Below are 26,860 nucleotides of genomic sequence, written 5' to 3' on the forward strand. Positions count from 1 at the left end.
TAATAGCACCCCTGCCCATACCTCTTAGTTTACTCAAGACGGAACTAAACTGATAACCAAGATTGCCCGTCATAGCAGATTTGACAGTGATTGGCATTTGGGAGTTGAGGCTCAGCCGCTGGGCATGTCATAAGGGCAACTCACGCCGCTACAGTGGGTGGCTGCACTTTTCTTCACGGTGGCTGATATTTTTTCCACGGTGGCCAGAACTTTCTGGGGATTATTTTATATAACCTTTTCCAACCATTTTGTAATGTCAACCTAATTATAAATTAATCATTCTACGTATATTTCTCAATTCCACTAGCCTTTAAAACTAAAAACCCGCATTTGACCTCTCTATGGATTTTCTCTTACAGGCTCATTTACTTAATGTAAGTCACTTGTAGAGTCCAAAGGTGATTCTGGGAACAGATGATCTGATATGTCTTGATGGCGTTCTCTGCACGTCACTGCTTTGCCTGTGTGGTGATGAACCTTATAGGCATGTCGTTAATACAACCCCATTCTTTTGTTTTGGGTTTGAGGCCCTGGCTGTCTGGGAACTCACTGTGTAGATCAAGGTGATCTCTAACTTGCAGATTTCCCCCGCCTCTGCCTCCCAGTTCTGGGATTAAGTAGGGATAGAGGAGCCAGGTGTGGTAGGTCACATCTTTAGCCCTAGCATGTTGTGATAGTTTGGATATGATCTGCCCAGGGAGTGGCACTATTAGAAGGTGTGCCCAGTTAGAGTAGGTGTGGCCTTGTTGAAGTAGGTGTGTCACCTTTAAGACCCTCATCCTAGTTGCCTGGAAGTCAGTATTCTGCTAGCAGCCTTCAGATAAAAATGTAGAACTCTCAGCTCCTTCTGCACCATGCCTGTCTGGATGCTGCCATGCTCCCACCTTGATGATAATGGACTGAAGCTCTGAACCTGTAAGCCAGCCCCAATTAAATGTTGTTTTTATAAGACTTGCCCTGGTCATGGTGTCTGTTCCCAGTAGTAAAACCCTAACCAAGACACATGTGGAAGGCTGCGACAGGATGGCCTCGAACTTGACCATCCTGTGTTACATAGCAAGACGCTGTCTTAAAAAGCCAATATAATGAAACCTAAAACCAAACCAAAAAACAAACAAACAAAAAACAGCAACAACAAAAAAACCTGAAACCAAACCAACAAAACAACAGGGACAGAAGACGGACCCCTGGAATGGGATTTGGCATAGCTTTAGGCTTTGGGGGATATTTTTAATATTCCTAAGTCAAACCTGGGCAATTTTTCTTCTCAGGTACCCAAGTACTTTAGGAAAATCTTAGTGGGTGCAGTGAGTATCCACTAAGTGCATGGGTGGAAGGGGGCTCTAATCCCCGAGTGAGGCATGTGGGAAGTGGGTGTGTGCAGCAGGTTGTGGCATGCTGAGGCTGTTGTATCAAAGGTAGCAGTAAGGTGCATAACACAGTGATCTTTCTAGAACAACCTTCCTGTCTCACTTGGACATCTGTTCCTGGTAAGCAGCCTGTGAGCCCAACCTTCCATAAGGAAAATGGGCACTGGAGAAAGGGACCCAACAGTAGCATCCAGTGAGTCACAGTGGCTTTACAGTCTTCCAGGAAGAGCCGGTGCCTCCAGATGGGAAGGAGCTCGCTGTACCTTTGGGTGGGCGCCTTGACCGATGGTCTAGACATCCTTCCATCAGGGGCTAGAAACAATTCTAACTGGTAGAGTCATCTACTTTTCATTAATTCCTCTGGGTTTAATGAAAACTTTTGCATATGAAACCCAAAGTTTAATTAGGAAACACGCCTGCGATAGAAGTCTAGGTAGCAATAGAATTAGGAAACACGCCTGCGATAGAAGTCTAGGTAGCAATAGAAACTGAAGAACTTCTGGCTTAACTCCTGGTTGGTTGTTTTTCTCTGGTGCTGGGGACTGGACGGGGGCTTGTACTTGCTGGTAGATCCACGACTGAGCGAAATCCTCCAGCCCCTAGTGTAACATTCAATGAAAGGAACTAGATATAAAAACCTATGTGAGCCAACACATAGGCACTCAAACGAACAGACTTGGTGATCAGCTAGGGTGTGAGGTGTCACCATGCTGGTTCGCTGTGCCTAGTGTGCTATTTCTTGGTCTGGGTGGTAGACACATTCTCTTTTTTTCGCTGGTTAGGCTTGAATGTTTTTGCGTACTAAGTTCTTGCTCTACCACCAAACTGCATACCCCTTCAGCCTTAGTGTTTCTTCATAAAAACCCACTACACTAATGATTGGTACACTTTTTTTTCCTGTACATATTTTATACTTCAATTAAAAAATGAGTGTGTGAATATATATATATATATATATATATATATATAATTACATGTAAGAACACTGTAGCTGTCTTCAGACACATTAGAAAAGGGAGTCAGATCTCATTACAGATGGTTGTGAGCAACCATGAGGTTGCTGGGATTTGAACTCAGAACCTCCAGAAGAGAGGGCCTCCAGAAGAGCAGTCAGTGCTCTTAACCACTGAGCCATCTCTCTAGCCCTGATATATATATATGTATATATACACACATACATACATACATATATTAAAAAGCATCCCATAGGATAGTTTTCAGTATGGCATGTGACTGCTTCAATTTGATCTGGAAGAGTTGACTTTTATGTTTGAAATGAAAATGTTGATACCTGGGCAAACCTAAACAGAGTCAACACCAAGGCTTCTCCTTCGGTATATTAAAATGAGACAAAGACCAGCTTACAGGACTTGCTGTGGGATCAGGACTGGACTCCCTGCCCCCTCCTTCCTCACACAGGTGTCCCCAGCCAGGACTCTGACAGCAGCTGTCAGCCTCTCAGACGGGGCTGTGTATAAAGAGGCCTCATGTTCAAACACATGAAGAAAGTGAATACGAAACAAAAATCTTTTCTTAAAAATAGGAGCCAGGTGTTGCAGTGCTGGCTTTTAATCCTGGCAGAGGCAGACAGATCTTAATGAGTTGAGGCCAGCCTGGTCTACACAGTGAGTTCCAGGATATCCAGGGCTACATGGAGAGACCCTTTCTCAAACAAAACAAAACAAACAAACAAACAAACAAACAAACAAACAAAAAGCTGCTAAAATTTCACATTCTTTAATGGAACCCAGCTCTCCAGGGGACAGACAGGACAGTGACAGCAAATCACGAGCAGACAAAGGCGTCCAGAACTATCATATTTATTATAAAGCTACACCTTGAAGAACAAACCCGACCGTATACTGAAGCCTGTAATGGTACATGCCAAAAATGTACTGTACTATACAGAAAAGTGCATCGTCACGACAAATTAACAAAACATCATCATTTCTTCCAGGACTGTAAAAGCATCACTTTTCTCCTCACCTCAGAGAGAACCGGTACAGAGCAAGGGACAGGATGGCAGTGGCACTGTGGGTGGGAAGGTTGGATCAGACGGCAGGGAGTCACAGCGGGGTGAGAAAGGCACAGTCACGTCTAGGAGGGCAACAAGACAGTGCGGTAATCCACGTGGATGCGAGATGCACGTGACAGAGGCACGGGAGGATGATGGGGGTGGGGAGAGGCTGGGAAGGAGCGGAGGGGGTTTCAGAACACTGTGGGGCGTGGCTGGAAATGAAGGAAGTGGGCGGGACCTAGTGGGCCACAGTCCAAGAGCTAGGCTAAACGCTAAGGTAGGAAGGCACTTTCACATGTACATACTACAGATGTACATTGACACACTTAGGTAACCGTCACAAGCAGAAAGCTACCGGTACTGCAACTGACCAAACCGACAGGAAAGGACAATACTGGTTTATTTACGTGGGCGGGAGTTAACGTTCAGAATGCAGGGACAGAGCAATCTCTCCTGTGACTCGGCCACCTACTACGCTGTCGATATCTACGATCACCGTCACACTACACACGGAACCTAAGTGAACGCTCTACAGAGGGGCATCCACAAACACACGGTTTATATAGTTTTCTTTTACTAGTTTCTAAGATAAGCAATATGGAACTGGGTACGGGTATTTAAACATACAACAAAATTCCCTATGTAATTTAAAGATACAGTTAGTTACCCATTGTGACTATACCACTGAGACTTTTTTTTTTTTTTTTTAAATAAAGTATATTAGGATGGGTGAAACTCAGTCTCTGGCTTTACAGTCTGTGCCAAAGTCATCCGCTGCAAGCCTGAGGCTCCAGCCTGCTGGAGCTTGGGGGAGTGGGGGGCTCTCAGCTCAGGGGTCAGTCTTAAGAAGGAGGTTCTATTTGCACTTTGAGGCTCTCTGTGTTCCAGAGTCTCAGTGGCAGATACCAGAGATGGCGTCCCACATGCAGTTCCTGCATTCATGGTCTTTTCTACTGTGGCCAGGAAAAAAAAAATCAACCCAAATAGACTCTCAATGGACTCATGGCCTCCTTACTGTTGGGTTTCAGATGTTAGATCACGATTCCTTCAGCATGTAGACGTCAGAGACTGAGCATTCCAAAATGCTAAGGCCACTACTACCAACCCAGCTTCTTAGTTAAACTATAGAGCCACTTGGAGACTGGCAAATGCAGAGACAGAAAACTCAAGAGAGACCATCTGACCCTTGGGAACTCTTTATCCACTGGTATTTACTCATGACTATGGTAGTTGAATGAGTGAGACCTCAACTATGAATTGTCCTGTGGCTGGCTCGTGGGGCACTGGGCGTCAGATTATGTTGAGTGAACACAAGGAAAACTGTTGAACAATGGTGTGGCTTGTGACAAGAACTCAAGGTTTACACAGTGCCCTCAGAAGTTTATGTGACACTCTCTAGAGAATGAGCACCATGTCCTAGCAATCCACACCTCAAACTCGAAACACACACCACAGGGCTTTGCAAAACCTCCATCAGGGGTGCAAACCGCGTGGTTCTATCAGCTACGAATCTTTAGTGCATGTGGAGACGGGTATCTCGGCTGACAGTCATTTGCTCCTATCTCTAAACTACGTATGTATGGACCGTGAGACCTGGAAATGAGGGAGAAGTGAGAGCACCTTGGGGTTCGTTTCCTTGTACCTTCCTGCTGTGCTACATCTGTGTTTCAAACCAGGCCCTGCAAGCCGACCCTTTTCCATGGCTGCAGCTTTTAGGGAGCTTGACGGACAGTTTCTAGGATCCTCTGTGCAGGGGGGATGCCTTACCTTAAGCTATTGTGTGCATGGCTCAAAGGGTACCAAAGTCAGAGTGGTGGGGGAAAACAGGCCTGTTGAGCCATCTCTGAGAAAGGAGACTTAACTGTTAAGTGTTAAGGTGCTTACCTGGAGACCGTCTACACTCTTTGCTTTCATTTGAGACCAAAGTGAGCCTGGAAATGACAGTAGGTACAGGAGAGAAGATGAGGAAGATACAGGAGCGATGGAGTCAACCAGGAGCCATTTCCTAGAGGAAGAGGCCCTGGCAGTACAAAAGCATGGCCTTTGTTATTCAAGGCAGCAGAGTCCTGACCTAGGGGTAGAAAGTTATAGGTGGAGCACTGAAGGCCTTGGACTGGGGGGGGTGGGGGGAGGTGGGTGGAGGGGATTGCCTGGGAGCTGTCTAAGGAAGATCTGAAAAGCTAAAATTAAGCTTAAGAAAAGCCTTTATAAATGAACTCAAAAGGCGGCCAGTTTCTCCTGCCTCCTGTTGGTATCATCCGTCAAGGAAAAATGGTTCTAAGAATCGTTATTGTTTTCTAAATAAGTGGTGGGTTCCTTTAGGAGATAGTAAACTTCCAAAGAGACCAGCAGTCATTGTCAGTCAAAGGGCAGTCCTGGCTGGGTCTCCATGGCTTCTTTTGCAAAATGGTCAGAAAGAATGGTTCTGAAAAATTTGAGGTTTAAAACTTTACCATACTTGAAGTACCTGGGGGTAGGGAGTATGTCTTCGGTACATTTGTGAAATGAGGAGAGTGGCTTGGAAAGGGAATAGTTCATCAATATTTTTTCCTGCAGTGGAATGACTATACTGGCAAACTGAGGTAGCCATGGGTCATGACCTTGACTTTAGCGCAGGTCTTGGTTGGTTTCTGCAGGAGTTATTGTCAGTGCTGTGCTACTCTTAGGTGGGCATGCAAATGCAATCAGCACCACCAGTTTGAAATTAAACCTAGAAGGTAATTAATGGTGGGTGGGTCCCAAGGGGTTTGCTTTGAGCCCTCTGTTTGCCTCATCAGGAAGTTCGGGTGCTACGGCTAGGAAAATTGTGATTTGTATCTTAATGAAAACAGTTGTGTCCAGAATGATCTTGGGGGGGAGGGGCAAGAGCTGGGATGTACAGCTCAGTGGTAGTGTATACTTAGCATGCAAGCAGTCCCTGTCAGTCCCCAGAACCAAACAAACACAAATCTATCATATTTTTTTTAAGATAGAGGAAAAATATAGTATATATGATAAAGAAAAATGGCTATATGCTAAAATACCAGGGAAAGAGGTCCCCAGTGGAGCCCACTGGACTACAGGAGGTCTGTAGAGATTATAATGCAAAATTCAAAAGGCAAACACAAACAGGAGGAGAACAGAAGTCATGATTCTGAGGTACAAAACTGGGAAGGCACCATCCCGGCGCCACAAGGTCGTCTTCCCATGGTGGCCTCACATGGCTCTCGCTCAGTACAGTAGCCAGATCTGGCTTGGCTCAGAGAGAGCTGTGGCTAGCAGAGCTGGGGCTTCCGATTGGGGACCACTGGGCCTTTGTGGCATAAAGGAACCAAGGATTCATTTCCTGTCTGGTTGCAGGGGGGAGTAGGGGAAGGCAGACATATTTCTCAGGCAGTTATTGAAAACATCTGCAGGAGTTTGTGGTGTAACCAGAAAGTCCTTATGACTCGGCTGCTCTAGTCCATTGTAAGTGTGTGTGTGGGGGGTGGACTTGGACTTCTCCGGGGCCGATCGAGTTCTTTGAGGGAACCATGTCAACAGGCATGGAGACAGTTTCCCTTACAGCCTCTTCTAGCTTCAGTTCAAGCAATGTCCGAGTATCTTCTACACACTTCCACTGAGTCTTTAACCTGGATCCAGGGAGATGAGTTTTATGGAAGGGTCCACCACTGAACTCCTTCAAGCCATGAACTGAAGGTCCCACAGGAGCCTCCTTCTGTGACCTTCATCAGGTGCGGGCTGCTACTCTGGACAGGGTTAGAGGTGCTTGTTGTCGGTTGCTAGGCAACGAGTGCTCATCCCACAAGTGTCACAGATCATGCGTGGCAGGTGATGACACTCCAGTAAGACCTGGGATTTGGGTTCTCTTGCTTCTGGGACACTCACCTGGGCTACACTAAATCTGAAGCCATACGCAGTGTTGGGTGAGGTGTTGCCTTCATTACAAGGGTGCAGCATTGGATTTTTCAAGTAAGTCTAAGTGTTTCTATTGTCTTTAAAACGACGATAATGTCCAGTTATTAAAAAAAATTACAAAATACAAATGCCCATGTTAATTTAGCTAGTCCCAGACATCATTACATTCGACACAACATAGAAAAGCCAAACTCTCCAGTTATAAGCGCAAGACCAAGGAAGGTTGTGGATCACCCACTCTTGCCACTAATTCATTTTCATCTTCAGACATCCCCCCTCCCCTCGTGACCTTTGTTTTTACATCGTGCAAGACTTGTCTGTGGGACCCTGGGAAGGTGCGGCAGGTCCCATCGTAGGGTTTGTTTTTGGAAGAACAGCAGGCTTTGGCCTAAGGGCTGGGGGCTTCAGCTGGACGCCCATCCGGGGCGCCACCATAGGCTTGAAAGTACTCATTGTCTCGCTGGAGGAGCTGGTGCTCCGGCGAATCTGTGGCTCTGAGCCCCTGAGGGCGACATTGTGCAGTGGGCTGAGTGATTCTGTGGAAGTCGCAGGGGTGGGCGAGTTCTTCACTTGCTCCAAAGTGTCTAGCACGACATCGGGGGCGTGCTTCACTGTGCTCTGCCTCTCGAGTTCACGGAGTTCGTTCAAAGCAGTGTTCATGGTCTCCTCAATATCCTGGTGGAGAAAATAAGAGAGAAAAGGAGAGACTGGTGATCACAGAAACAAAGAGGAGAGTGTGAATACTTGAACTTTACAGTCTGTCCACAGGGTTTGTACGCTGCCACCTCGTGCATCTGGGTTGACTCTAAATGATCTGGAGACTTAGAAGCAACGCACATGGAGCCACAGATCAAACAACTGTCATTCGGAGGTACTAGGCCACCTACTGAGGTCTCCATGTCTTGTGCGTGATTGATCAGAATTCTGTTTCATCTTTGTGTGTGTGTACATGTGTGCTTGCACATGTGCAGGCCTGAGGGTCAACCTCAGGTTGTTGTACTTCAGGTATTGTCCCTTTTGTTTTGAAATAAGAGTGTCTTGCTGGCCTGGAACTCGCTGTTTAGGATAGACTGACTGGCTGGCAGACCCTTCCTTCGGATCTGCCTGTCTCTGCTTCCCCAGAGCTGGTTTGACAAGAGCACGCACTGCCACACCCTGATTTTGAACTTTTGTTCTGAGACTGGAACACATATCCTCACAGTTTTCCATCAAGAGCTTTACCACCCGAGCCCTGTCCCCAGCCCCTCTTGACATATATACCAAAGTGAAAACCCCGTTCATAAGGACTGGAATGTAAGTATAAAAATGTAAAACATTTAGTCAGAGAACTGTACGACAGGGGAGTGCAGTGACCAGCTTAGGCTATGACGCGCATCCATTGCCTGGTGTGTTTATGACTTCTTTGTGCTGGGAGCATCCAAATCATTTTCTAATTAATAATATTTAAATATTTAATATTAAACATTGCAGTGTGTAGTTTCAATGACACACCAGCCCCTCCCGGCTCCCTTTTTTTTCCTCCCGGCTTAGCTCCAGGATCAGAGCTGTACCAGCACGGACCTGGCTTCTCTTTCCTACCTGCCTTTTCTCCTGGAGGGGTCTCATTACCAACCCACTCCCGAGACCCTTGAATCTTCACATAAAACACACACACACTCTTCTCTGTTACTTTTAGAGCTTGCCCGTAGGCACAATTCCTGGGTGCAGATACCTCCTGCCTGGAAATCCGTGCCCTTATTAATCTATTATCTCCATCTCTCCTTCTGCCCTAAGCTTAATGGCTTGCATCAGCTAGTCCCCCAGCCCCCAACATCCTTGGCCTTGGCCCATAGTGGCTACAGGCCCCAGCTGCTTTCTTTTCATTCCAAAGTGTGGCAGAAAAAGCCCCTTTCTCCTTCCCTGCATCTCCTTTTTTTCCTCTTGGGACCTAGAAGTCCCACCTGTGTCTTCCTTCCAGTAACTGGCCCCTGGGCCTTCTTTATTGACAAGTCAAGAACCAATTGGGGAACAGGACCATAGCAACAGACCCTCCTCTTAGAAAGCATTATCAATTATAGAACACTAGAAGCTCCTTTCCAGACCGACCTGCACACCTCCTGTACTTCTTAACTGTTCTCTCTCCAAAACAGCCCCATCCCTCCTGGCCTCTATGCTACCTGTGGACTCTATATTTTCCCACGATCTCTCAGAATGAGGTAGTTGTTTCCTTCTCTTTCCTGGGCACAGGCCACCACCCACTACTACTTCCCAAGTGCCTCTTACATGGTAGGGCTAGTCATGATGAGCTGTTTGCTGGCCTGTGGGGGAGGTTTTCATTTCTCATTCTGAGAAGTGGCTTTGTCTGGAAGTATCTTTTCCCCCCCTTTCAATGTTTGAAATATGGTATTCTAGATGGTTCTGCTGAGAAATCTGCACTAGTTTTTAAGGATCCCTCATGTGGGATTTGACTTTATTCTCTTATTGCTTTTACTATTCTATTCTATTCTATTTATTTATTTATTTATTCTATTTATGGCCCTTGATTGGAGTGCTCATTGGAGAAGACATTTTGGGATTGAGTCTAATCAGGGAACTTTGAACTTCACAGACTTGGACTTGGGAGAACAGGAGAGACACAGAAAAGGAGCTAGATGCCTGTGTGGTCATTGGGCATAGAGAAAACACTCTCCTGAGGGTTCAGTTCTAAGGTGGAGGGAGCTTAGGTCATCTGCAGTAGCAATGGGGACTTCCCAGGTCAACTTCTCCCATGAGAAGTTCATCTTAGCTCTGAATCCATTAGGAGGGGGAGACAGGATATGTACTAAGTTTTTATGTCAACTTGAAAAGGCTAGAGTAATTTTGAAAGGAGGAGCCTCAGTTGAGAAAATACCTTCGCTGGATGGGCCTGTGGGCAAGCAGACCTGTCTTGCATTTTCTTAGTCAGTAACTGAAGGAGGGCCCAGTCCATTGTGGGTGGTACCAACCCTAGGCGGGTGGTCCTGGGTGGTATAAGAAAGCAGGTTGAGCAAGCCATGAGGAGTAAGCCAGAGAGCAGCACTCTTCCATAGCCTCTACATTGGATCCCATCTCATTTGAGTTCTCCCCCTGACATCCCTGGATGCTAGACTACAAGCCATGACATAAAATAGCCCCTTTCCTTATGGTGTTTTATCACAGCAATAGAAAGAGTAAGACAGAGTAGAAGAGACTGAGGCCTTGCTCTCCTCCCTGTGGTGCTGTCTCAGCTTTAGACTTAAAAATCGTTAATGCTCACACAACTTCCATGCTTCCTTAGTCATTCAGGTCGGATGGATCTGTTTCCTATTCTTTATTATGGCTCCTCCCCCTTTGTGGGGGAGGGGCGGGGGCCAGCAATAGGTAACTCTATTTTGTCTTCTTTCTCGTATTATGAAGAACATGAGCATCAAAATGGAGGTACATTGCCATGCTTATATATGAACGTGGAAGGCTGTAAAGGAAGGGATCTTATGTGTGTGTGCTTGATTGACTGAAAAAGAAGAAAAATTATACATAATAAACCTGCCAGATGTGCAACCTTGACAAAGGCCACTGCACTTTTACACAGAAGATGCTGTAAGGACATCTATGCAGCATGGACAGCTGCCTAGCAGCTGTCTGTCTGACCTTGGATGGACGCCAGCCTTGTCATTTATTAATCATGGTAGGGGAGGATTATTCTTTCATGACAGTGCATTTCTCTTCATTTCACCTTGGAAATGTTTCTGCGGCTCCACATCCTTGAGTTTGCTCCCAGTTTACTAGAGGGACACATCTCCAAGCAATGTTCTGCCATTCCCCAGGACACACAGCCAGTCTTAGAAGAATGTCCCTGGCTGTCATTTAGGCTGACAGCGTAGAAACATAACATAACATAACATACTTTTTGCATGGTGTTACATTCTCTAGGGCTACCATTTAGTGAATCACCCTTTGGCTGGAACACTGTGAGCAAGGGCTGGGCTGTCTGTTCTTCTGAGAAAAATCACAGTGCTAGTAGTGTTTCATCGAGTATGAAATTAATTAATACTGCTATGCCAATGGGCACTTGTAACCACTGAATTCATGAAAGTTCTATGTGTGGGCACAAAAGTATTTTACTTTGTCTTTTGCATACTCATCAACTAACATTTGTATGAACAAGTTCTAGTGTTCTGTAACACACTAGGGCAGCTATAGCTCAGGGTTATAGTTGATCAAGAGCCAAACACAAAGAGGGAAAATATCCAAGGAAGCTGTAAAGCTCACTTGATAACTTCAAATTGTGTACAAATACCAACTTATTATATAGCATCATATAATACATTAAGTCCTTATAGCAATGAAAAGAATTAAAATAGAAATGCACTTAATTTAAAAAATATTTTCTTATATTTATCACTTATGTTATCAAATAAAATATATTATTAATCCAGTTCAGATGTATAGAAAGTTATTTCAAAGGGTAAAGTGTGCACCATTGAAGAGTTGATAAAGACAATGCATTTTCTCTCTCCCCCCCCCCCCCCATAAAAATGGAGACCATTCAGAACTGAATGGAATCTTGGCAAATGCTACAGTGTGTTCCACCTTGAGGGTGTTGTGCTGTTTGGACTAAGACAGTGACAGACCTAAACATTGTACTATACACATACAAGGGATGTGAACGGGTCAGAGTCACAGCAACAGAAGACGGTGCTTGCGAGGGCTGTGGGAAGGGGGTGGTGGAGAATTATCCCTGTGTAAAGTTCTAGAGCGTTATTTCATAAGGATGGAAATATTCTTTACTGGCTTATCTAGAGTTAAAAAATGCTTAAGACAGCACAATTATGACTTTTTTTTTTTTTAAAGGAGTTCATGACAGGCAGTGTTGAGATGGGGTGCAGAACTTGCCCTGTTCTAGTGGAAACATTTTTTTCTCTTCATTCCCAGGACCCCTTCTGTGCACCTGAATCATAGTCTCTACTCCCCACCCCCAGTGTGATTGCCTCCGTTGTCTTCTCCCCAGCTGTACTGCCAGCAGCTTGAGAAAGCAGCTGCATTGAACCTGTCCATCAGGGAAGCCTATCGCATCTCACAGGTCCTGGTACACTCAGTGCTCACAAGCTTTTGCTAAATGAAGAGGCAAAGCCATGATACCCAATCTCGGTATCCAATAAAGAACAAACCGGAGCACAGCGTGATGTTCCCCTGTAGGCAGGACATGCTCCCATTCAGTCTACCGCAGGGGCCCCACTGATTTGTTTAACAAAAGAACAAGCATGCTTTTGCACCATCACTACAACATGCTCATTTGTCCCCGTGGGAATCTTTGAAGGATGGAGATGGAAGGATGGATAAAAGACAGAGCTGGAAGCCAGTTTTGAGGGTGAAGACCACTTTTCAAACAATTAATTTCATATGTAATTTCCTTTACTGATAAACATAGGGAACAAAAACCCAAGTATTTGCCCCAAACAGATGGTAAAGACTTCTGTTTACCTGTTGACTTTTGCTTTTATGATTTATGATAAAAGGATTTCCTGGTTCTGGGAGCAAAAGGGTTAAACAGCTTATTATGTATCTTTTTACCCTCAAGCTCCTAGGCCTGTCTCTAAACTCAATCAGATTTCATCTGCTTCTTACAGCAATGATGCTAGGGGCTTCTCAAAGCCTGGCCCTCAGCTATCTTCAAATGGAACTGGTTCTACATAGGTCTCAAAGGGCCTTGCATAACCCTTTCAATAGATTGAAAGGTCAAAAGTCTTTTTTTTTGCTGAGAAATTGCCCTGTACTTAAAATTCATTTAATTGTGTATAAATGCATGAAACTATTCAAGTAGTCTAATTTATCATCCAGAATTCTTCATCATCAGGACACTAAAACAGTTTGGGACTGGGTCAACTAAGGATTCCTGGTTTTTTTGTTTTTTGTTAGTGTGTGTGTGTGTGTGTGTTAGAATAATCAGTTTTCTTACTTGTTTCTCACCCCTTCTCCTCTCCCTTATTTAGGGAGTTTTAAAGCTTCCTAAACAGTGGGAGACAGCGGAGACGTCTCATGTCCAGCACCAAATCTATCCACTTACTGCTACTCGCTACAAAGACATGCTCTGAACCAGGGGAGAGTGGGCAGACTCATTCATCCTGGCACACTTGTGTCAATTCTGATCATTAGCGATAAACTACAGAGGGCCTCTGTGCAGTCTCTGCTGGGAAGGGAAGACACTGTATTCAGAGGTACACGGGGTCCAGCATTACTGTCCTCTAAATGCTAACCATTATTGATTACGTTATTTATTGACTAATCTATCAGTTGCTAACTCAGAAAGCGTCACCTTTGCTTTCTGCTGCTTTGCCTTGTATCTGGGTTCTCCATTCTGCTCTAACCATTGGTCTGTTGTGCGAGCTTTAGGACGTATTAGGCTCTGTTAGCAGGTGCTTCCCATTCATTTTCAATATTTTCCTGGCTATTCACCAATGATGGGCATGGATGTCCTGGTGTACTGGCTGGTTTTGTGTGTCAACTTGACACAAGCTGGAGTTATCACAAAGAAAGGAGCCTCCCTTGAGGAAATGCCTCCATGAGATCCAGCTGTAAGGCATTTTTTCAATTAGTGATCAAGGTGGGGAAGGGAAGGCCCTTTGTGGGTGGTGCCATCCCTGGGATGGTAGTCCTGGGTTCTATAAGAAAGCAGGCTGAGCAAGTCAGGGGAAGCAAGCCAATAAGCAGCACCCTCCATGGCCTCTGCATCAGCTCCTGCTTCCTGACCTGCTTGAGTTCCAGTCCTGACTTCTTTTATTGATGAACAGCAGTGTGGAAGTGTAAGCTGAATAAACCCTTCCCTCCCCAACTTGCTTCTTGGTCACGATGTTTGTGCAGGAATATAAACCCAGTCTAAGATACCTAGATCCTACCTTTCAGCTCTTTAAATCAATATGAATCTAATATGCCGGGCGTCTTCCAGTAACAAACAGATTATGGCAAGCGATTCACAGCCAAGCTTTAGACAGTGAGCGCGTTTCCTTTAGTAATTTCTATATTTCGATATCATTTCCAGATTTGAAGTCTTTCATATTGCCTTCACCCCACCCGAGTACTTTGAATACAAGATTCAGTTAACAGCACTATACCTGAGCAATCGTCTCGGGGTCCAGTGGCTTGTGGTCATTGAAGCCTGTGTACTGCCCTGATGATGTGGACCTCCGGATAGGAGGGCTGTCGATCTTCTTGAGGGAGTCATGCCGGCTGATATTGGTCAGGCTGCCGTGGCCCGGCCGGCGCCGCCTCTCAGGACTGTCATTATTGAGGCCACGGTTCTGCAACAGGCCCCTGGGGTGACTGGCTAGGTTTGGGGATCCCAGATCAATTGAGGAGTTAGACAGAGCATGCGGGGGATGCAGGGGACAATGGCCATCGCTGGTCCTGCCGGGACGTCTTCCCGGAGGGGGTGGCTCTCCTCTCTTTCTTTGTCTAGACGGTCAAGAAGAAAGAGAAAACAGAAGAGCTTTTGACACCGGATGACGCTTTAAGGTTGAACGTTACATCTGATCGTTCCTCACGGTCCCCTGAGGAGGGGAGGTCAGGAGCTAACAATCTCACCTGGCTAAATAGCTATCAGAATGGCGGTCAGTCGGGGAGTTCATGTCCTTGGATGAGGACTTGTCTTCAGTGACTGGCCCGCTGCTGGCTTCGCTGTCGGCCTTTTGGCTCAGCGTGTCTGAAAATGTATCGTCCCTGGAACAATGGGAAGCGTGAGACGGGGAGACTTTTATTCACGTGGCTGTCCTTAATTTGTAGGTCTGTTAGCTGTGTGTGTCTGCGTGGGGGGCGGGTGCACATGAGTGTAGATGCTATCTAGGGAGGCCAGAAGGGAGCATCCTCCCCCACCCTGGAGCTGAGGCACACGTGCTTGTGAGCCACCAAACCTGGGTGTGGGGAATCGAACTCAAGTCCTCCACAAAGCAGCATGTGCCCTAACCCTGAGTCGCTCTCCAGCGTCCTCGAGTAGATTTTCATTCTAAATATAATTTATAAAATTATAAAATATATAATCTTAAATATTATATTTAAAAATACAAATATATTTAGAATTTTCATTCTAAATATAATTATAAATATAATTTTGTTGCCAGGAGGTTGAAAATTTCAGGCATACAAAAGAGTAACTTCATAATCATGTATAACACACTGCACCGGCCGGGTGAGGTGGCCCATGCCTTTAATCCCAGCACTCGGGAGGCAGAGGCAGGCGGATTTCTGAGTTTGAGGCCAGCCTGGTCTACACAGTGAGTTCCAGGACAGTCAAAGCTCACAGTGAAACTCTGTTTTGAAAACAAGAAAAAACCTACTGTGATTAGGTCAATATTTTCCTTCTGTGTCTAAGAATTCATAAGAATGTGTATACATATATGGAGTACTTACATTATGGATAATGGGCGTCTCTGCTTAGTGCTTTACATATGCATACCTTCATGTCTACATATATACTACACATTTCTTCAGTTGTCATATACACACTTTATTATTTCTAAAGCTATGTAAAAATATTTCTATTCACTTTATGTGGTGTATTTCTCTTTTCCCTTGGAAAACTACTTGAAGTTGGCAACAAATTGCGAAATAGTATTCTCAGAAGTCAGGGACTCTGCTGTGTCCATTTCAAAAGCTTTGCCTTACACTTAAGCCACCATTGCCTCAAATCCTTAAAAACTTTAGAGCTTTCTCATTGGGGAAACAGACAACAGACAATATCAACCAACACCTCGAGGCGATTCCCTTTGTCTGTGGCTCTGTATTTTCCCTCTTGGGAGCTGGGGATTGAAACAGCTGGCCACCGAGAGACGAACTGGCTACTCTGGGAATTTTCATGGCCATATGAACACTCCAAGCCATTTTCTGCAGAGGTTATTGTTCTGAGACACCGTCAAAAGGCGTCTCCCATGAGCTCTTCTCGCTCCAACTTGGGAAATGAATACTTGCTGTTTCCTTTTTAAAATGAGACAGGGTCTCATTTGTCCCAGGCAGGTCTTGTATTTGCCGTGTAGCTATGAATGGCCTTGAACTCCTAAGCCTCAAGCGTCTACCTCCTGAATGCTAGGATTACAGGTAGGCACCACCACCCCTGGGCTATGTGGTGCGAGATGAAGAGTCCATGACTTTGTTTGTGAATGTTGGGCAAGCAACTAGCCAATCCCATCTTGATTTCTCTGGGTCCATTTCCTAATACATTGCCAATTGGATAGTAGACTTTCAAGGACAAGAGAAATCTTCCTGGTAAAGTGATTTAATTATTTAGCATTAAAGTCACCAGGAAGGTGGAAAATTCTGCTTAGTGCACTTTGGGTTTTTTTTTTTTTTTTTAAATCTGGGGGCTAGTGAGCTGTAGCTCAGCAACAGAACACATGCTTAGCACACGCATGCTTAGCACACGCATGCTTAGCACACGCAAGACCCAGGGGTTGAATTCTGTGCCCCCCTCTTCCTGTAAAAACCCCTACCCGACCCTCTAATAGCTGGGATTCTCCAGCAGCTGAGACGTTTGGCCCACTCACATATCTTGCACAACTATGTACTGATGAGGCACAAGGCCATCGATCCCGTTGTGTCTGCCTTCCCACCAATCCTCGGAGGCTCGGTGATACAGCAGCAGGGATGCACCCTTCTTGAAGGACAGCTCTCTAGCTGACCGCCCGACGTAGTCAAACTTGGCTATGGCTTCGATGGGCTCACACTCTACAGGAAAACGACAGAAAATATCAGGAAGGCATGAAGTGTTCTCTGGAAGCCAACATCAGGCTTTAGAAACAGGCTGAAGAGGACAATGAGTGAGCCGTCAAACAGGAGGCAATAAGAGGCAGTCGAGGAGGGGAGAGAGAGTGGGGAGGGAGATACTTCTAGTTGTCATTTGTTTTCTAGGCAAAAGAGAAAAAATGAGCATTAGATCTTAATTTCCTCAGCCTCTTATTGGAGATACAATGACAGTAAAATAAAAAGATTTTGACTTTGTAATATGACATATAGAACCTCTCCTTGGCTGTAATATCCGCCACAGTTGTTTCAATCTTCTTTTGACATTGATGGAGTGTGGTCGCAACATGTTAGTGGCGTTTATAGCAGAAAAAAACCCACAATTGCAGCAAGTAGGCTTTATTAGCTTTAAAAAATATCTAAAATCATCCCGATAGATGTCATTTGATACATTTATTCTCCTCGTGGGCTTTTTTTTTTCAATTTTTTTCCATATGTAATCTCAGCATTATCATTAAAATTCAAGAAAACTTTGTCTGGCTTCATAAAAAACTTAATTATGAAACACTCATAGGTTAGACCACCCTCTACTTAGAGTAAAAGATTAGATTCAAAAACTCTTTTCTGGGGATCAAGAGATAATTGATGGGAGAGGCTGTGATCGAGTAAACACAACGTCAGAACTCAAAAGATTGCAGACCGTAATCAGGTTCATACAGCGTCTTAGGTGCTTTGTGCTTTAACCTACTACAGCAGTGTCCCCCATTTGAGGTCTTTCTCTGCCTCTCCTTCCAGCCCCTTACTCTTGACCCCTGCTGTCCAGTAGTGAGTGGACATCTAATGAAAAAATGTGAGGAGTATGTGCTTATAGAAACATCTGAGCAGCAAATGATGCCTCATTTGCTTATAGAAACATCTGCACAGTGAATGATAGACCTCATTTGCTCCAACCTGGGTGTGTGAAAATATTCCAGAATATGCAGGCAACGTGTTGGAGAAAAGCCTGCCCGTGTCTCACCAGTTCAGGAAATTGCTTTCTATTTCTCTTGATAACCAATCTACTCATTTGAAAGAGTTCATTCTTCCCAGCGTTCACTGCAGCACCTGTTATACTTTCGGGTAATAACGAGGTGAGAGGTTTTTGGTAAAGAAAGCTAGGCTTCTTTCTCACTTGGTAAATTAGAAATTCTCTGAGACACGTAAAGTAGAAGCAACAAAACGAACAAAGGTCAGAAAGCTTTTTGTGACGGTCTTGTGTAAATTTCAGCAAATCATGAGACAAGGAAAAAGCTTGCATCTGTTCTATGGTAGGCAGTATTTGAGGAAATACTAAGTAACAGTGGCCAGCCACGCCCCTAGGCAGTGTTTCAAGAAATACTATGTAACAGTGGCCAGCCACGCCCCTAGGCAGTGTTTGAAGAAATACTATGTAACAGTGGCCAGCCACGCCCCTAGGCAGTGTTTGAGGAAATAATTATGTAACAGTGCCCAGCTGTGCCACCGGAACCTGCATGGAAAAGGGTGCAAGACGTATGTAAGTCTTTTAGCAACTGGATAAAACTTTTAGATCATATGTAATGCTCTGGTTGATTGTGAAATGTTCTCCCATGGCTCAGGATTTGAATGGATGGTCTGCAGCTGGGTGGCACTGTTTTGGACATCACAGACCTTTTTGGATATGGGGCTTTCCTGGCAGTTTAGACCTGAGGGGGCAGGGCTAGGGAGTTATAGGTAGGCCAGGTCCCAGCCAAATTCTCTGTTCCTTGAAGAACAGGGTGACTAGCCACTTAGCACTTGTGCTGTCACAATGTCATGCCCACCATGAGGGGCTGTGTGCAATGAACTGTGAGTCAAAACAAACATCTCCTTCCTCTGCTGCTGCTTTTAGCACTGCTGCCAGAGGGATGAGAAAATCAAATAGCAGACCGCCCCACCTCACATTTATCACAAGGTGAGCGTAGCAGTGAGTATTTATAGAAGAGAGGATAGAACTTTCATTTACATAGAATGGCCCTTTGTTCTATGTTGCCAGAGAAAGAATCTATCCTGCTCGACCTGAGATGACAAGATACCAAGATCTGTACTCCAGTCTCCCCCCACCCCCAGGATAGAAACAAATATGTTCGTGGGGTAAAGCCCTGCTCATTTATTAAAAGCAACTTCATGACACAGGATTTATGAACGCTGTGTCAACACTTCCTTATATTTATATTTTTAATTTAAAAATGAAAAGCTAGTATAGAGGGCATGATATATTATCTATGCACAATGTGTGAAGGAGAACGGAACAGAGGTTCTTTGCTGCTCTCAGTACCTGCCAGGTTACCTCAAGGCTATCCAGAACAACGTATATATTGTATTCAAATAATTGCAGAATTGCGACCTCGGTGACTGTTGCATGTTTTTATCACTGCCTTTTCGCGTAACAAACGCCAGGGTTCTCAGAGTCACCAGATCTACTGAACTGTGGGGCAGGTTAGACAAAGATGTGCCCGTGCATCAGAAGACCATTTTAGTGGTAATGCTAGTATATCAACAAGTAATTTTCAGCAATTCCATTATTTTGACCTCTTCTGGGAGCCATTTCACAGTCAAGTGTCAATCAATAAGCTATTTACAGACATCTCGGTCTTCGCAGTGCATCGCAAATCAATCTCAGGGCATGGGGCGCCATGGCTCTTTCGTACCGAGAGTCTCATGGTCCTTTGGGGTCCCGCAGAGGCTTTTTAGAATGTTGCTACTGCTGACATCAATACCAATCATAGCAAGGGTGTAACGTGATCACTCAGTGCTTCTGCATGGCTCTGCTAACTGTGCCTCAGCAGAGTGGCTGCCTGGCGCTATCAAGTTCTAAGCTCACAGTCTTATACTTTTAGTATGATGTAATAATGTTGTGGGCACTTTATCATCCCTAGTAAGCGACCTTCTAGATTCATCATCTGCTGCCCTTGCAGTGGTTAGTTTTGTTCTGTGACTGCCTGTCCTGAAAACAGGATTTGGTCTCTGTAGTGATGCCACGATAGGGCAAAGCAGCACAAGATCTGACAGTCAAAGCGGCAACCGGCGTTCCAGTGGATTTGGCTACAGGACTTTGAAGGCTGGTTGTGGTAAGAGCATGTCCTTAGAGGGCAACGCTTTTCTCTGCAGCAAAAAGCGGTGGCCGTGACCAAACCAAAATGAGATCTACAGTGTTGAGTGTTCAACCAAGATTCAATCCTGTAGTTGAAAGATAGACATTTGACAGATGAAGTGATGTTGGAACTGGTATGTGGGTAGAGAGAGAGATGGTTGGGTTTTACCTAACCTGGAGAAAGCAAAGGAATGCTCAGAAGTCAGCAGAGGAGGAAAAAAAAATAGGAATGAGCCAGGGAGAGAAAGAGACCCAGGACAAGAAAAGGATGCTGCCGGAGGACCTCGAGACTAGGGTCTGTTTGGCCTGAGCAACCTGAACACGCTCCTTGCTTACCCCAAAGCTGCACTTCTTTAGTGTTCAAAGAACTTCAGTGTAGCATCCTTGCACCCCACTGTCTTCTGTATCTTTTCACAGGCTGTTCCCATCTCCCTCACCATATAGCTCTGCCCCACCATCCTAAGGAAATATCTGTCTTAAGACTCTGGTACAAACTATCTCTGAGGATGCTGAGTGTGCTGTTGTTCTTAGGCTGGTCTCAGAGTCTGCACCTGAAATGCCCAATGCCAGGCTCTGTGGAAACCTTTAAGCTAAACACTGCACACTGTCCTCCAGGCTGTTATGCCCCAGGGAGAAACAGATGAGAAGGCTCTTCATGAGGCTCGAGTTCTAAGACACACATCAAAAATTTATATGTGTGCTGGAGAAAGAGACCCAGTGAGTGAGAGATTTGGAGAATGTGTTAGAGTTACGGGACACACAGCACAAAAGGTCAGAAATGCGAGTAAAGACCAAAGAACTTAAAAAGAAAAAAAAAAAAAGACCAAGCAGCAGATATGTTAAGTGTACTAGGTAAATCTTTCAAGGGATTGGGGGAGAAGTTGTATGCAGCTAGAGACATTCTAAGAGAAAACTTACAGTAGATATTAAAGAAGAGGGACTGGGCATGGGATTGTATGGTGATAATCCCAGCACCCTGTGCAGAGGGCAGGGAGGGCGAGCTTATAGTTAGCTAGTACTACATACAGCATAGCAAGACTCTGTCTTAACAAAACAAAACAAAACAAAACAAAACACCAAGAAAACCCAAAGGCTGGCGGTAGAGCCCTTATCTAGCATGCAGAAGGTCATGGGCTCAATTCTCGTCAGCACAGGAGAAGTGCTAACAACTGGTGCTGAGCACTGAACTTTGAAAGTTAGAAAAAGCCAGGCAGTGGTGGCGCATGTCTTTAATCCCACCACAGGCAAGGCAGAGGCAGGCAGATCTCTGAATTTAAGGTCAGCCTGGTCTATGGAGTGAGTTCCAGGATAGTCAGGGCTGTATAGAGAAACCCTGCCTTGAAAAAAGAGAAAGAAAAAGAAATGGTCTCTTAAGAGAAAGTATCAAAGTGAATTTAGAGATACTAAATAATTGGAAATCTGCTATATTTATATATAAGTCTTTATATATCTTATATATTTATAGCTGAACTATAAATAGTTTAGAGCAGTGGCTCTTGCTATATCAACATGTGTGAAACATGTTAGCTTTTCTCTCGGCAGGGTTTAAAGGTTAAAAAAAATTAAGTAATTGAAAAACAGAGTCTGAAATACAAGAGAATGGAAAAGGACCAAAAGAGACAAAAAAGGCAAAGCACAAGGCTGTCTCATGTAAAGACAGCACTATAGACCAGTGGCAAGGCCAGGACACGGGAGGAGACTTTCCACACAGAACGTAGGCACCTGGCTCTAACTCTGAAAGGACAGCAGATGCCAGGACAGGTGTGACATGTAACCATGTGGAAGAAAGTTAAGTGACTCCCACCTCACACCATAATCTCTGTGAGAATAAAAAATAAGAAAACCGAAATGCTGAAGGATTAGAAAGGGGACACAGAACCACAGTACACATGGGGAACAGCTGGTGTCATGACCACCAAGGACTCGAAAATCTAAACTGCAGTGAGATCCCACCCTTTGCTGTTAGGATGGCTCCCTGACAGACAATAAATGTCGGGGTCTGGAGAAGTGGGAGCCGTGTGCACATCATCATGTTGGAGATACGCACAATGGCGTGGGTGCAGTGGGAGGCAGAAAGGGGAGGCGTCCTAACATTTAAAATACATGATGTGGTCTAGAATTCAGATGCTGATCCAAAAGAACTGAAATCAGTCCTAGGGACGGTCCCTGCAGCACCAGTCACAAGGGAAGATGTGGAAGTGGGTCTCAGAGGAAGTCGGGCAGGCCCAGAGAGTGGGGCGTTCACATGCAAGGCAGTGCTGTCTGGACTTTTTAAAAGGAGGACGTGCTCCAACAAGGATGAATGGGTGCGCCTGACGTAAGCTACAGATTGCATGACTCTGCTTACGTCGTGAGCCTAAAATAGTCAATTTCCTCGAGTCAAAGGGACGAAGGTGGCCAAGGGCTGGAAGGACTGGGGAGTTACCGGTCGGTAGGAATATGGTTTCAGTCAGGCAAGGTGGACATGCTCTAGAGACCTGGTGTACAGAGCCAGACCTGCGGTCACAACAACATGTAAGATATCTAAAAGTGGGTGAGGAGGGAAGGCTGTTGAGTGTTGGGAGGGAAGGGAAGGAAAGGACACAGGAGAGCCACCTTCCTTCTCTCAGGGTTTAGCAGGGTTTCCTTAGAGTTGACCTAGAGAGGAAAAAAAAAAAAAAAAAAAAAAACAACCCACTACAGAAAGATGGATAAACTTGCCTGCTTTAAAATGAGCACAGGAAAAGAGAGGACCAGAGAGGGCGTTTTTAAAGTGTATATACCCAGTTCTTAGATATAACATGAGAAAAGATGAATAGCAAGTTGAAATACATTAAATAAAAGAAGCCTGGAAACTCTATCGTTAAGAAAAAAACCAAAAGCAATGGACAGTGGCACCAGCCCGGGACTCACCGTCTTCACTGGTGTGGGGCTCTGTGCCGGCGTCTTGGTCCACCTCCTCCAATGTACCATGCTCACTGTAGGGGCTGTCGCTGTTGGGTGGAAACAGAAATATGTATGTGAAACCAAAGAGTGTTGTTTTCTAAGGGAGTAGTTCCCATAGCAAGGAGACCCACAAGATGTCTAGTGCAAAAACATTCCTGGGTATCTGGATGCCTGCACCTCCACTAATGATCTGGCTCTATGGCTGGGCATTTGGACACGTATGTGTATGATGGTTACTCTAACAGCATCAATTTTGGGGTACTCTAGAATAACCTAAGCGATCAGCCTCTGGCATGCCTGCGAGGGATACTCAATTAGGTTAGTTCAAGTGGGAAGACCCACCTTGATGATGGGGTCCTGGGCTGCACAAAAGGAGAAAGCTAGCTGAACACAGCACTCATCTCCCTGGCTTCCAGATTGCTTATGTCTGACCAGCTGCCTCGGGTCCTGCTTCTGCCATGATGGACTGTAGCCCGGAACTGTGAAGGAGGCAGAAGAAACTACTTCTACCCACATGTTGCTTTTGTTGGGATGTTTTACCTCAGCGATAGGAAAAGTAAAAAATTTTTGGCATGTGTACATATGAAGCACATATGTATGTGTAGATACATGTGTTCACATATGTGTCTGTACATGTGTCTGTATGCATTTATCTTTTACAAGCTTATTGTGACAAGTTTACTTACAGGAAAAGAGTATTACTAATAATTCTTTTAAATTCTTTTAATAATTCTAAATAAATGCAAACTAGTTGACTCCAGGCAGAGAACGTTTGATTATTGCTCAACAGATGGAAATCTTTATGAATCCAATTCACCATTTTTATCGACATACAGGTTGAGAATTCTCTGACTTCTGTGAGGTGACTGGAACATCTTTTCTATCCTCTCTTGATGTGCATTCATTTCATTTCTATATGGGAATCATATTTTTATTATCCTGTTTTTCGAAACTTTAACATCACCCACTATCTGCCATCAGAGGTTTGCTAACAGAAGATTTTGACCATAAATACCAACCTGATAGTACTTGAAAAACCCACGTGTAGAGCCAGTGGGACAAGGGTAACTGCTGTATTACTGACTCTGTGTTTAAAAAGAATGATGCTGGGCTAGGGAGATGGATCAGTGTGCAAGCATGAGGACTGGAGTGTGAGTCCCTAGCACCCACTGAACAGCCAGGCCATGGCTCTGTGCTCCTGTACCCCAGTGACAGGAAAATAGGGGCTTGCTGCCTGCCAGCCTAGTCCCAGGGTCAGTGACAGACACACACACACACACACACGTTCTCGTAGAAACACAATATTATCAGAACATTCGTCAGTCCATGCTACTGGCTGCAAGGCTATTATCACACAGGCCTTTTTGGAAAAACAGCAATTCCACAATGCTCTGGAATAAAATCCAAACACTCACTACAGATCTACATACTTCGTCTTTGCTGTTTGTTTTTCAAGACAGGGTTTCTCTGGTGTAGCTCTGGCTGTACTAGAACTCACTCTGTAGACCAGGCTGGCCACAAACGTAGAGATTGGCCTGCCCCTGCCTCACAAGTGTTGGGATTGAAGGCATGTGCTATCATTGCCTTCTTTGTCTTTGATACAACAAAGGGGACAGTAGATTTTACTCACACGCCGTCCATGTGGGAGTGCCCAGCATAGCTTCGACACTGGCCTCAAAGTAAATATGACTGTGAAATGACGTTATTTAAAGTAAATATGTCTGTGAAATGATGTTATTTAAAGTAAATATGTCTGTGAAATGAAGTTATGTATCTCAGCATGGTTGAGTTCACTCGCTTACTCTCCCAGAGGAAGACTTTAGTTGGTACCTGTCATATACATATTCAAGTCAATATTGCTGAATTGAATTTCACATTTAACACTGCCACTGCAGTCCAGAACTGCAAGAGAGCACACTTGACTCTGAGTTCTGAAAGCAGTACCTGTGGGAATAGCGACACCCAATTTTCTTAACGACCACACTGTGTGCGACTTAAGTGGGGAAAAGAAGTATTTTAAAAAAAAAATCTCTTAGGTTCTTGCTCCCCCTCTGCTCGGCCTGTGGATGGTCTCAGCGGTCTCCTGAGAAAAGTGCAGACTAAAGGTCCTTCAGACCCTGCCCCCGAGAGACGGAGACTGGGAAGGCTCACGGGATCTGGAGTCAGATGTATCTGGTGGTATGGTTTCACCGGGTTTCCAAAAATTCACGTGTTGGAGTTAGGATTCCCAAATCCCTGTGTGATGATGTTGGCAGGTGGTACCTAGTGAGGGAATTAGACCACGGCCACAGGAGGCCCACAGAGATCTGGGCGTGCACACCTGTGTCTTGTTCTCCCTGACCGTGTTAGGGAGCACGAAGGTCCTCACCGGAGGCCTTCAGAGGAGCCCTTCCAGCCTCCATAACCGTGAGGAGTTCTCTTCCTCCTAAATTAGCAGTCAGTGGTACTCTGTCAGAGCAACAGTAAGAAGACTAAGGCACCTGGGCTGTCCCCAGTGACTGTTACATAATATTAATATTAAATGCTAACCTTTGTGTGTACTTACTGACCTCCCTAAAGTTATGTTGAAGAATACTCATGATAAATAAATCACTGATTAATACGTGCCCCGACTAGCTGACGCAATAGAGGGCCTCAAGGATTTGAGACTTCTTTTGTTATTTGTGATTTATAGAAAAATGGCTGAAGCACGCGTATCAAATACCAAGTAATGAGCCCAGGCATTTTAAGATTTCTGCCTTTTAGGGCGACTCAATTGACTGTCACTGTGTTACTTAGCTGGGAAGTGATACTATCTTAAAAATTTTTAGTCTCAAAACATATTAATATAAAGTTGCTCATTAAGACCCAGACTACTTTCATATTTACTCGCAAGGGGGAAAATTTTAAAAAAAGGAATAAAAAAACGTATTAGATTGACATGGCTCTAGCGAAAAGAGTATTCAGAAACTTGTCTAATACTAACCAGATGATAAAACTATGTGGTTAGGCTGGGAAGACACAGGTCAGTGGCAGACAAATGGACAAGGCATTTGATCTCCAGCACTGGATAAACCAAACCCCAGACCCAAATAAAACCCAAGAATGGAAATGAAGTCCGTTAATTTGTTTAGTCATCTTTTCTTGATTTAGAATAGTGGTAAAAATTAATCTTTCCTCTTTCTGTCTCTTTCTCTGTCTGTCTGTCTGTCTTTCTCTCTGTGGCAGCAAACCCCTTATTCTCATTCATTCTTTCTCTCTCTCTCTCTCTCTCTCTCTCTCTCTCTCTCTCTCTCTCTCTCCAGATCTCTCCAGGTAGCCCTGGTACTCACTACATGGACTGGCTGACTGGTATATGATGCACACCCTGATATAAACAAATCCTTAAAAGGCAAAACTATGACTGTTTGCAGAGGCCCAGAGGGGTCAGAGTTATCTAGGAAAGAGGATGAGAACGATGTGGCTTCACAATAAAGCCCTCATTGCCACGAACGCCACTGTTCTAAGCTTATCTCAAATGTTTGCGTTACTTTTTCTTCTTTTGTCTGTTTTCTTTTTAAAAATTAAAAACTCTCATAGTTCATGGGCAGTTAATTTTATTTATTTATTTTTGTGTGTGTATGTGTGTGTAGTGTATGCATGTGTTTGCTGGTGTACTGGCTCATGCCTGGGTATGTAGATGTTAGAGTCTGAGACCAATGTCTTACTGGATTGTTCCTCCCTTATTTCTTGAAGCAGTTTCTCTCTAACTGAACCTGGAGGTCACTGTTTGCAGAGGCTGGATGTCCAGCGAGCTGCTGGTACCCTCTTGCTTTGGCACTAGGTTTACAGGCAGACAAT

The 26,860-nt window shown here is 44.7% G+C and overlaps 1 protein-coding gene and 1 long non-coding RNA gene across 6 annotated transcripts in view; one reads left to right on the forward strand and one right to left on the reverse strand.

Annotated features, from left to right (window-relative positions):
* Positions 1-3,174: 3,174 nt before the first annotated feature.
* Positions 3,175-26,860, reverse strand: part of Srgap1 (SLIT-ROBO Rho GTPase activating protein 1) — a 266,921-nt gene continuing 243,235 nt past the window's right edge. For all 4 annotated transcript variants that reach the window (XR_003948581.1, XM_006513140.2, NM_001242411.1 and 1 more), the window contains exons 18-22: positions 23,009-23,088; positions 16,791-16,971; positions 14,839-14,973; positions 14,370-14,709; positions 3,175-7,959 (exon numbers count right to left, since the gene is read on the reverse strand). Coding sequence is in view for 3 of the 4 variants with exons in the window: in XM_006513140.2 (XP_006513203.1) it covers positions 7,582-7,959; positions 14,370-14,709; positions 14,839-14,973; positions 16,791-16,971; positions 23,009-23,088 (1,114 nt within the window). In the remaining variant the exon portion in view is untranslated. The remainder of the gene's footprint in view (positions 7,960-14,369; positions 14,710-14,838; positions 14,974-16,790; positions 16,972-23,008; positions 23,089-26,860) is intronic.
* The window catches only part of Gm46183, a 33,604-nt gene continuing 24,205 nt past the window's right edge, over positions 17,462-26,860 (forward strand). The window contains exon 1 of one of the 2 annotated variants that reach the window (XR_001779663.2): positions 17,462-18,520. This is a non-coding gene — a long non-coding RNA (predicted gene, 46183). The remainder of the gene's footprint in view (positions 18,521-26,860) is intronic. The other variant, XR_001779661.2, reaches the window with a different exon arrangement.

This window comes from Mus musculus, chromosome 10 (assembly GCF_000001635.26).
Source record: "Mus musculus strain C57BL/6J chromosome 10, GRCm38.p6 C57BL/6J".
Lineage (NCBI taxonomy): Eukaryota > Metazoa > Chordata > Mammalia > Rodentia > Muridae > Mus > Mus musculus.